At 42.6% G+C, this 11,880-nt stretch overlaps 1 protein-coding gene across 1 annotated transcript in view; it reads left to right on the top strand.

Annotated features, from left to right (window-relative positions):
• The first annotated feature begins 1,384 nt into the window (after positions 1-1,384).
• LOC125461778 (tumor necrosis factor receptor superfamily member 6-like) overlaps positions 1,385-11,880 on the top strand; it is a 36,182-nt gene continuing 25,686 nt past the window's right edge. The window contains exons 1-2 of the mRNA XM_059652936.1: positions 1,385-1,895; positions 6,184-6,355. Of these exons, the coding sequence (XP_059508919.1) occupies positions 1,854-1,895; positions 6,184-6,355 (214 nt within the window). The 5' untranslated portion in view covers positions 1,385-1,853. The remainder of the gene's footprint in view (positions 1,896-6,183; positions 6,356-11,880) is intronic.

Raw genomic sequence — 11,880 nt, 5'->3', positions numbered from 1 at the left:
CCTTGATTGGGGCTGTTAATCAGGCAGCCCGCACTGACAGATACAAAGTGAGGTGTAAGGACGTTGCACACAGCAGTCCCTTACAATTGCAGGTAGTGGTGTTTCACAGACTCCCAGAACAACTGCTTATTTTGCAGCACAGTGGAGTCCATGGACGATGTGTATATTCATCATTGGCATCTGCACTCCCTTTATGTTATCTGAAAAACCTTTTATGATGTTTTTGATTGCACTTCAGCCCCACGCTCCTGACCTGTGGGCTCCCAGTGTGGAGGGGTGTGGGCAAATTGGAGGATCTCCTCATGGGTCTGCTCCTGACCCTGGCCAGGCTGGCAATAAACAGGTTTTCAGGCAGTGGGCCGGGGTGGGGGTTCATTGCTGCCGACTTCCTGCCCCTGTTTTTCAGTTACGTTCGAGCCCAAGTGTCATTGGAGAGGGAGCCTGCCGTGTCCATCAGTGCTGTTGATGCCTTTAGGGAGAGGTGGGAACTGCAGCGAGCTGCGGGGGGTGGGGAGTGGATGCAGAGTTGGAATGCTTTATACCTTCCCTATTTTAATTTAATCCCTGCCCTCCTCCTTCACATTCTTCATGTAAGCTTTGCACTTGTCAGGCTTTGCTTGTTAATGATTCAATGGCCACATGGGCTTTCCTGATGGTGGGAAATATGAAGTTCTTGCACAATGGTACCTTTTTACTGAGTCACTACACACATACACACACACAGTCACGAGTGATGTGGAGGAATTAAAAGAGAAAGAAAAACAGGAAATTCAGCTCTCCTCAGTTTGGGGACTGGCTTTAAACTGGTTGGTCAGAGCCTAGAAAGGAAAAATAAACAAAAATTAAGGGGAACTGTCAGAGATAGTGACACTGACGGCTGGCCGAAGAGACAGTACTAAAGTCAGTGACAGTAGGAACTGCAGATGCTGGAGAATCTGTGATAACAAGGTGTAGAACTGGATGAACACAGCAGGCTAAGCAGCATTAGAGGCGCAGAAAGGCTGACGTTTCGGGCCTAGACCCTTCTTCAGGAATGCCCAAAACATAAGCCTTCCTGCTCCTCTGATGCTGCTTAGCCTGCTGTGTTCGCGCAGCTCTACGCCTTGTTATCTCTAAAGCCAGGGATAGTTCATTTGTAAATAAGGGGTGACATGGTGATGGGATACCAGCTCCTGTGAAGATAATTCACTTACCCATGGGCAGTAAGGCACAGGTTCATGTCCCATCTACTCCAGAGGTTGGCTAGGAAAAATAGGAATGGTATGTTGGGCTTCATCACAACAGGATCCGAGAACAGGTGTAAAGTTGTTTTAGTAGGCCCTAAGTTGAAAGGTGGATTCCCTTATCTGAGCGAGGGATATACCTATCATACAGGGAGTAAAATGGGTAATTGCCTGGGATGGTGAAACGGTCTATGAGAAAGCATTGAAGAATGTGGGTCTGAATTCCTCAGTGTTTTGGAAAATTTTAAGATGATCCTCCACGGCGCTGAATGTCATTGGGCTGTTCTGCAAAATTACTGGAACCACAGGGTCTCTGAAAGGGGGCGTGAACTGCTCGTAACTTGCTGATTCTGTAACAGTTAAACTTGACCTATTAAAAAATATTTAAAAACACAGGTTTAATACAAAGTAGAACGTCATGAAGCACTGGCGAATGATATTATGTTTAAAAGGAAAACAAAACGCTGCGTGAATTAAGGAAGCCCGTTTGGAAACGCTGATTCAGAAGAAGAGCTCTTCTGAGCAGTGGGAGGGCAGTTTCCCATTTTGTTTCACTTTCATTGTTCAGGCAACAGCGGCAGAAGCAAACAGCAGTCGGGGCTCGGTCTCTGCGCGTCAGCGAGCGAGAAAATGAAGCGAACGTGCCCGATGTTGCTGGTGTTGTCTTTCCTGGTGAGTGAATTCGAACCGTGACAGCGAAGAGGTAGAAAGCAAGGTGCAGGTTTGAAAGCACGGCCAGGCTGTAGGGTTACACAAGGAGCTGTGTTGCCAGCCGGCAGCCTGTCTGTTACCTCCCTTAAGTGGATCGCCTTTAACATATGGACAGGAGGAGCGTTAGCTATCATGTTGCTTTAGATTTGTCGAGTCCTGTAAAACACCCAGACTCGACACTCATGGAAATCAAAACTGACTGCACTTTTTGCATTCAGCAACCCCCCGCACCAACCCAAGAAGTGCCAGTTCACACCACACTGTAGGAAGTAAAAAAAAGCGTCTCTTCTGTGTACAGATCGTCCAGTTCCATAGTTGGGCCACAACCCCCTCTCCTGACACTTTAAAGAGCACATGACTACAGCATTAGAGGAAAAAGTGATATATTTTTGATTCCTTCTGTTTTTTTTAGTGCTGTTAGTAAATAATTTTGGTGTTTGTTTTGTTTTGCTTTGTTTCGAACGTAAAAATTCAGAGCAGGAGCAGGCAATCCTGCTTCTCAAGCCCGTTTTCTCATTCCACACAATCATAGCTGATGTCATATTGGACTCACCTGGTTTCCTGCCGCTCTCCATAATCCTTCAAGCCGTTACTAATTAAAAATCTGCCTGTCTCCAGTTTAAATTACTCGGTGTCCCAGTGCCCATCACACTCTCGGACCTTGACTTCCACAGAGTCATGCTCATTTGTGAGAAAATTCTTCATCTGTTTTTGAGATCTGCTACCCCTTATCCTAAAACTAACCTAAGTCTCATTCTAGGAGCACCACATTGTAAGTATCTATGCTATGTCTTCTTTGCCAGTTCCCTTCAGTTCTTTTCCTTTTTAAAAAATTGTCCCCACACTACCACTGCACTGAATTCCCTTCCATATCTTATATACCTCAATCAGATATCCTCATATTCATCTAAACTCCACAGAGGCATATGGATGATAGTATAAGGTCGGGGTGGAGGTTACATAGACCTTAGGTTTAGGGTAAAAGTTCAGCACAACATTGTGGGCTGAAGGGCCTGTACTGTTCTATGTTCTAAAACACAAGATTAAACTGCTCAAACTCTCTCTTCAAAAGTCAAAACCCTCATCTCGGGAATCAATCTAGTGAACCTCTTCTGAACAACCTCCTCTCACAGGCGAACCACATTTTATATGCAATATTTATAAGTTCTTGCATTGTGAGCAGCACTGTCATGGCCACTATTTATTGCATAAATTTGAGGCAGTGAACTGTGTTTTGCACTGTTGATATCTTCAGGGTGTAGACACATCCATGGTATTTTTTTTCTGTAGCACTTTGGTAGAACTGTGCCACTTCTTGTGCCATTTCAGGGGTCAGGTGTGAGTCATGTTGTTGTGGTTTGGAATTTTGCATAGAGTAGATGGGGTAAGGAGTACATTACCCCTCCTCAAGGATAGCACAGATCTAAGTGGGTTTTTGCAACAAGCTGGTAATTACATGACCATTATTAATGTGGTTAGTGTTTCATTCTGATTAACTCATTAAAATTTCACCCCTCCCCCACACCTGCAGAGGGACTTGAACACTTGTTTCCGGTGTGTTAGTTTGGGCCTGTGTGCTACTAGCCCAGTAATATCACTACTGCTCCCTAATTTGGAACAATACTATATATTTACACTTGTTTATTTGAATGCTTGTTGCTTCCTGTACCAAGTGTTAGTCGGAAGCTAATAAACTCTGCAAAAGATGTTTTTTGAAACAATAAAAATATGAAGGAAAATTTTAGTGATATACATAACTATATTAAGTAATAAATGCTGTAATGTATCAGTTTGTCACTTTAAACTTAAGTTGCAAAGAAAACTCTTTAAGAACAGTATTAGATAGACATGTGGATGATAGCATAAGCTAGAGGAGGAGGTTTGATAGACCTTAGAATTAGGGTAAAAGTTCGGCACAACATTGTGGGCTGAAAGGCCTGTACTGTGTGGTATTGTTCTATGTTCTATGTAAGTGCATTTCCCAGAAGATTAAGAGTTGTTTCTCTTGTACTAGCAATCAACAGGGTGATGCCTTAACGACCGATCATGTGAAAGACTGACAGTTTAGTGTAATGAGATTTATGGTTAGAAAAGCTTTATGGGTTAAAAGGCCAAACCCACTCCTCTGATCATCCATCAAGCACAAAACCACACACACACACACACACACACCAGGTTAAATAGTAGACAGAAGCAAAGACTTTTTCTTGCAAGTTAATAATTGGTAACAAATATTAAAATAATGACAAATTCTGCTCAGCTGTCGTATTTTAATCGTAAGGCTAACGGTACGGTTTATTTGGGTAATGAAAAAGTGAGAATAGCAGTGGCTGAATTTTCAGGGGTTGAATACATTACCTGCTCTGTATAATTTCTGACTTCCCCACTGTATTAACAGTAGAAATGACCTTGTTATGCAGATCCTAAGCTTGGCATCCACTGCTTCCAAGACAGGAGCAGCGAAAGTAGGCATCAGCAATGAGGTGGCCTTTTCAAAGAGAGCAGACACACTCCTCAGTGGGTTTGGAGGATAGTCAAGGTCTGATGCAGTTGAATTTAAACACAAAGATAAACATTTTAATTTAAGCCATTGAGGGAGGAAGTCAACGCATTGTGGCTCTGCAGCACTTGCAGACTGGACCAGGTAAGGATGGCAGCTTCCTTCCCTAAAGGGCATTAGTGTACCAGATGGGTTTTTCCCAACAATGGTTCACAGTCATCGCTTAATTCTAGATTTATATCGAATTCTAATTTCACTATCTGCTGTGGTGAGATTTGAACCCTAGGCCACTTGAATGTTATTTGGGTTTCTGGATTAACAGGCAATAATCCAAATAAAACATCATCTCCTCACATTAGCCAACCTACTACACAACCTATTGTGAGGAACATGAATAGGAAGGGTTTAGAGGGATCAGGGCCAATTGCTGGCAAATGGGACTAGATTTATATAGGATACCTGGTTGGCATGGCCGAGTTGGACCGAAGGGTCTGTTTCTATGCCGTGTATCTCTTTGACTCTATGAATTGAATACAGTTCTGCTATTGCTGATGACCCACCGTACCTCATGGATGCCCAGTTTTGAGTTGCTAGATCTGTTCAAAGTCTGACCCATTTAGTAAGGTGATTGTGCCACACAGTATGATAGAGGTTATTCTCAGTTTGAAGGTGGGACTTCACAAGCACTGTGCAGTGATCACTCTTACGAATTCTGTTATGTTTTTCCATCTTATTGGCTCCCTCACCACCTGCCACAGATCCCGTCTAGCATCTATGTCCTTTAGGAGTTGACTAGCTCAATCAGTAGTACTGCTGTTGAAGGTTCCTGCCCTTATTACCCATACTGCTGTTCCCAAGTGATGATGAATGATTCGTCAGGTGTGGAGTATGGTGGAGTGGAGGTTAGAATTGTAGTAATCAGGAGGAGGTTTTCTTGTACATCTTTGATTCAATATCATGAGACTTTGTGGGGTCCAGAGTCAACGTTGAGGATTTGCAGGGCAGCTCTCCCCTGACTGTGCACTGTTGTTCTTCCACGTCTGATGAGCCTATCCTTCTGGTGGGACAGGAGAAAACCAGAAATGGTGGTGGTGTTGTTTGGGATACTGTTTCTAAGGTATTAGAATAATTCTGTGTTAGACTGTTGCTTGTCTGGTGTACGAGGCAGCTCTTCCAACTTTGGCACAAGCCTTCAGATGTGATCAGCCGCCAGCTAAAGGGCACGCTGCAAGGTTGATTTTGCTGATGCCTTCATTGATGTCCAGTCTATCTGGTTGCATTCTTATTTTTTCAGACTTCCTCGCGGTTCTTCTGTCACATACAGGCCAGACCAGATAAGAACAGCAGAGTTCCTTCCCTAAAAAAAAAACTTCGGTGACCCATTTGGGTTTTTAGGCCAGTGGTTTCAGCATCATCGTTTAGACTCTTAATTCCAGATTTTTATTGAGTTCATCAGCTGTTTTGGTGGGATTTGAACCTGGGTACCCAGAACATCACCAGGGTCTCTGGTTATGAGCCCTATGACAACACTGCACCATCACCTCCATGTCTTGTCATAACTATTACTCACTAATAAGAATAGATTTTTGCATGCTAAATTTCATTCTTGAAGTTTTTAGCTCATTAATTTTTAATATCTTACATGGATTATGTTTCATAATTTAGCTAGAATCTTACTTTTTTTCTTTTGTAAAATAATTTTCTTTGGGAAACTTAATAGATGTCCTACATTGTTGCTCCATTTTGCAGATTGTAATAGATGCCCGTCAGCCTACCTCTGAGGAAAGGAATGCTGTTCAGAGTAGTTTATCAAATGCCAATATTTCAGGTTCTGTACAGAGATGGCCTGTGAAACAACGTTTCCGAAGGAATGATAATTGTCCAGATTTTCTGACATCAAGTTGCCAGAAGTGTAAGCCAGGTAAGTGAATGTTAACTCTGAATATGTATGCTGCACTGCATTGCAGCCATATCTGCAAACTGCTTTTAAACAGCACATATTGGAAACTGGGAGCTACCTTTTTAATAACAAGAAAAACCTGCATAACTGGAATGCTTTCACTGAAGTGCAGTCACACAAAAATGGTACCAAGACACTGAAAGATTCATTGGCTTGTTGAAAGATGTGGGATTTAGGTAGGGCCTTTCAGGAGATGAGATATTTGAGAAGTAATGGCACGGCTATGATTGAGAAGGACAAAGCAGGTGCGGAAGGGAGAAGAGGAGAGGTTTGCGTAAAATGATAGAATCTAAGGAAGGGACATTAGCGGCTTAGACGATAGTCAAGGTCTGACGCAATTGAATTTAAACACAAAGATAAACATTTTAATTTAAGCCATTGGGGGGGGTGGGGTGAAGGTGGTTCAACATAGTGGGCCCCTGCAGCACATGCAGACTGGACCGGGTAAGGATGGCAGATTCCTTCCCTAAAGGGCATTAGTGTACCAGATGGGTTTTTCTCAACAATGGTTCACAGTCATCGCTTAATTCTAGATTTGTATTGAATTCAAATTCCACTACCTACTGTGGTGAGGTTTGAACCCCAGGTCACCTGACCATTACCTGGGTCTATAGATTAACAAGCAATAATCCTACAAAGACATCATCACTCTATATTAGCCAACCCACTATCCAAGTACTATCCGACCTGTTCTGAAGAAGGGTCCTTGAACCAGATACGTTAACTCTGATTTCTCTCCACGCTGCTGCCAGACCTGCTGAGATTTTCCAGCAAGTTCTGTTTTTGTATCAGATTTTTAGTGTCTGCGGTTCTTTTTCCCCACTATCCAAGCAGATGTATTACCCTCATGCCATGTTAACTCTCTGTATTAGCCTTTTGTTTGGCCTCTTTTAAAGGCTTTCTGGAAGTCTAGATATGCTATAATCTACACTTTGCTCGTTACATCTTTAAAAAGCTCTAGCAAATCAAACATGATTTTTCCTTCATAAAATTATGCTGACTCTGTTGGATTGTGTTTTGACTTTCTAGTTATCCTCTTGTTACTTCCTTAATAATGGATTCTAACATTTCTCAATGACCTATGTTAAACTATCTGACAATGTGGGCAATTTTCCACATTGTCAGGGATACACCAGTGTTGTAACTTTACGGGATCAGATTGGCTAGGGGAGCAGCAAGTTGTGGAGCACAAGTCTTAAGTCCTATTGCTGGAATGTTGTCAGGGCCCATAGCCTTTAAAGTATCTAGTGCTTCCAACCATTTCTTGATATCAGATGGAGTGAATTGAATTGGCTGACGACTGGCACCTGTACTGCTGGGGACCACTAGAAGAGCCCGACATGGATCATCCATTCGGCACATCTGCCTGAAGATTGCTGTGAAAGCTTCAGCTTTACCTTTTGCACTGATGTGCTGGGCTTTTATGTAAGTGCAGACTGTATTGATAACTCTTCCTATTATGTTCCCTCAAAACATTTTCATTTTTTGCCACTATGTCCCTGATGTGCCCAGTGGAGTTGGAGGCAGACTGATGATCAGATTGCTGTGTGGGGGAATCCTATGGAGGCACAGACTGCTGAGAGTTTCCTGCACAGACCCAGGACCTCCCTTAGCCTAAACCTTCTGGAGGCAGAGTGAGGGGAGGGGGAAAGGCTGAACATCTCTGGGGTGATCCTGAAGTGAAACTTCAGGGGTGCCCAGCTGACACTCATGCTCCCTGTGGGTGCAGGATGGCATCATCCTGGCTCTGAGGGGCAACTGGAGGGAGGGTGAGGTGCCTCAAGCCCCCTCCCCACCTTGTTCTAGCTGCTGGGTGCTGATAGCTTGTGCAGTGGAGAGTAAGCCTGAGTGTTCTGCTGGACATGTGTTTCTAAGGGACCCTTTCCATGGAGTAGAGTTTCCCAACTTTAAGGATGTTTAAATGGTCATTGGATAAGCATACGGATGATAATGGAGTAGTGTAGGTTAGATGGGCTTCAGATTGGTTTCACAGGTCGGCACAACATTGAGGGCCGAAGGGCCTGTACTGTGCTGTAATGTTCTATGTTCTATGTTCTATCTGGACTATAGTTTCCTACCTCTGCATCCCTCCCTTCCTTTTTGAATAATGCAAAAGTAGCATTTTTCAATCCACTGAAACCTTTTCTCGCTTCCAGGGAATTTGGAATATTATAACCAATGGATCCGCTATCTCTGCTGCAATTTCCTTTAATACCCCAAAGATATCGGTCATCAAGGCCTGGGGATTTTCTGCCTTCAGCCCCAATAGTTTGCTTAGTACTTTTTTTCTGGTGATGATGATTGTCCTTAATTCGTCCCTTGTTATAATCTCTAGTACCATCCCAATAGTAATAGGTAATTCAGTGCCATTACCTTGAATACTGAAGCTATATACTGATTTAGTGACTCTGCTATTTCAGTGTCCCCACTACTAACTCCTCAGTCTCATGTTCCACAGGGCCAACATTGACTTTAATTACACTTCCCTTTTATATATTTGCAGAAGTTTTTATTAAAGGTTTTTATAGTTCGTGCTAGTTTTGTTTCATAATTTGCCATTGCTCTTATTATTTTAGTAACCTATGTTGATCGTTAATTTTGCCAGTCCTCCAGCTTGTCACTTACCTTTGCAGTTATGGTGTGACTTAGTTTTTGTTCTTATGTTATCTATAACTTCCTTGCTTAGCCATGGATTTTATTTTTAATCCCCTTAGGGTCTTCCTTCCGGAAATATATTTTAGTTGGGAGAGATTGAATATCTCCTAAAAAAAAAATTGTCACTGCTCATCAACTATCCTACCTTTTAATCTTTCTGTCCAGCGCATTGAGGCCAGATGTGTTTCCTTACCTGTATAATAACATTAGTTTAAACCCATAATGCTGGTGTGGGACTTCTTTTGCTTATCCTTGAACTGAGTTTAAAATTCTAGCATGCTATGATCATTCTTCCCTAGCTGAACATTTTCCACCTGATTACAACTGCATTTCTCCTTCCTCCTGTCTCTTGAATGGCTCCGTTAATTAATTCCACCTCAATACATAATACCACATTCAGAATTGCCTGTTTGACTCCACAGCATATTACTCGAAAAACCAATCCCTAATGCATTCAGTGAATTTTTCTTCGAAGCTGCCTTTGCCAATCTGATTAATCCAGCCATGATTATTGTTATGCCTTTCCTCTACGCTCCCAGTATTTCCTGGGAGCTTACCGTATGCTCACTGTCGACCTACTATTTTGAGACATATAGGTTACTCCTGTTAGGGACTTCTTTTCCTTTACTATTTCTTATTTCTACCCAGGCTGATTCTACATCTTGATAGAGTCACAGAATTGCTTCAGTGTGTAAGCAGGCATTTCAGCCCATTGAGTCTTCTTCAACCCTCCAAAGAGCAAAAAAAGACCCAGACCCACCCTTACCCTATCCCTGCAATTCCCACCCTAGACACTAGGGGCAATTTAGCATGGCCAATCCACCTCATCTGCACATCTTTGGACTGTGGGAGGAAACCCACACAGAAATGGGAAGAATATACAAATTCCACACAGACCTGGGACTGAAATTGAACCTGGGTCCTTGGGACTGTGAGGCAGCTGTGCTAACCACTGAGCCACCCCAGTTTTGATATCATTTCTTACTATAGCACTGATCCCATCCTTTGCTAACAAAGTTACACTACCTCCTTTTCCTTCCTTACTGTCCTTTTGAAACACTGAGTACCCTTGGATATTCACTTCCCAAACCTGCTCCCTGCAAACAAGTCTCAGTAATTGCAACCGGATCATAACCATTAGTCTCTATTTGCGCTGTTAAGTCATTAATATTGTTCCAAATGCCTTTTGTGCATTCAGATACAAAGCCATGAAACATGCTCTCTGAACAAATGTTCCTCCTCTTGTCCAATTCCTGGGTGTGATATGATGTTCCCACAGTTTCTCCCTTTTTCTTTTCTTGTAACAGTCAACCTAATCACTAACCTGCAAGCTTGTTTTCTCCTTTAAGTTAGACTTTCTAATTTTCCATGTAATTTGTTCTGGGATCATCACTAAACCTCTTTGTAGTCCTGGTTCACCAGGACTCTGGACCCAGTATGATTCATGTGGAGTCCATCCCATTGGAATAACGCCTTCCTTTCCTAATACTTATGCCAATGCCCCATGAATTGGAACTGGTTTCTCCCAAACAAATCTTTCAGCCATTAATTTACCTCTTTAACCTTAGTGACTTTGTGCCAATTAGCTTGAGGCTCAGGTAGTAAAATGGAGGTTATGACCTTTCTGGTTCTGTATTTTAATTTAACCCCCAACTGCTGATATTCCCACAGCAGAACCTCATTCCTCCCCTTGTAACATTTGTACCTATGTGGACCACATCAATAGGCTCTTTCCCTTCCCAATCCAAGTACCTCTGCAGCGCAGACGAGACATCCTGAACCTGAGCACTAGGCAGACAATGCAGCCTTGAGGACGCACAATCCTGTTTATTCACCTGACTATGATACCAGATCCCAACTACAATTCTCCTTCCTCCCCCCTGTTGAATGGCTCCCTGTACCATGGTGCTGCGGTCAGTTTGCTGGTCCTCTCTACAGCCCCGGTTCCCATCCATACAGGGAACAAGAACTCAAACGTGTTAGACGCGCTCAAGGGCTGGCACTGCGTTAACAGTACTTCCTGAATCTCTCTACCTACCTTGCTTGTAGTCACCCTCTTGTTCCTGTTCACAGACCAAATTCGAGAGAGTTAATCCCAAAGGTGTGAATGCCTCCTGAAACACAGTGTCTGGGTTAATTATCCCCCATCCCTGATGTGTTGCAGTGTAGTTCAGACTCCATCTAATCAATCCTCTTTCAGAGTTCCTCAACCAACCAACATTTAGTACAGATGTGGTCACCGTGAACCACAATGGTGTCCACCAGCTCCCATATCATACAGGTACAACAAATTGCCCAGCCCAGCACCTTTATTTTATTTACTTAGCTGTTAATTTGATTTTTAAAAATTTCTTACTGGTCTTTTAGATTTTTAGTCTGTGAAACATTTTTCCTATTTTCTTGTAATCTGAAAACAATTTATAATAGGCATTCAGATTAGTGACCATTACCAAATAGTTAATTTATAGTTTTCCCTGTGATGTCATTCTCTTCTGTCCCTAATCCTGGGCCTCAATTTATCCTCTTAAAAATACCTTATACACTATAAACCAAAAAAAAGTGCAGAAAACATCGGTTCACCTCTGCATTGAATTCCTGTTATGGTCCACAATCCTAGAAACACTCAATCAGTTGTGCTCTCTCTGACTGCTTGTGTGAAGCTTACTGATTGGATTAGTTCACTCTGGAGATGAAAATAGACGCATGCATAGGGATTTCAGTATATGATAGTCTATGAAAGGTGCAAGTTGGATGATTTATTTTTGTAATCACAGCCAAATTAAGCTCAAATCTACCGCCAATAATTGGCTCAATTCTCTTGAAGTGTTAGG

The sequence above is a fragment of the Stegostoma tigrinum genome, chromosome 20 (assembly GCF_030684315.1).
Source record: "Stegostoma tigrinum isolate sSteTig4 chromosome 20, sSteTig4.hap1, whole genome shotgun sequence".
Taxonomy (NCBI): Eukaryota; Metazoa; Chordata; class Chondrichthyes; order Orectolobiformes; family Stegostomatidae; genus Stegostoma; species Stegostoma tigrinum.
The sequence above is the reverse complement of the archived record's forward strand: the minus strand, read 5'-3'. Positions and strand labels throughout refer to the sequence as shown.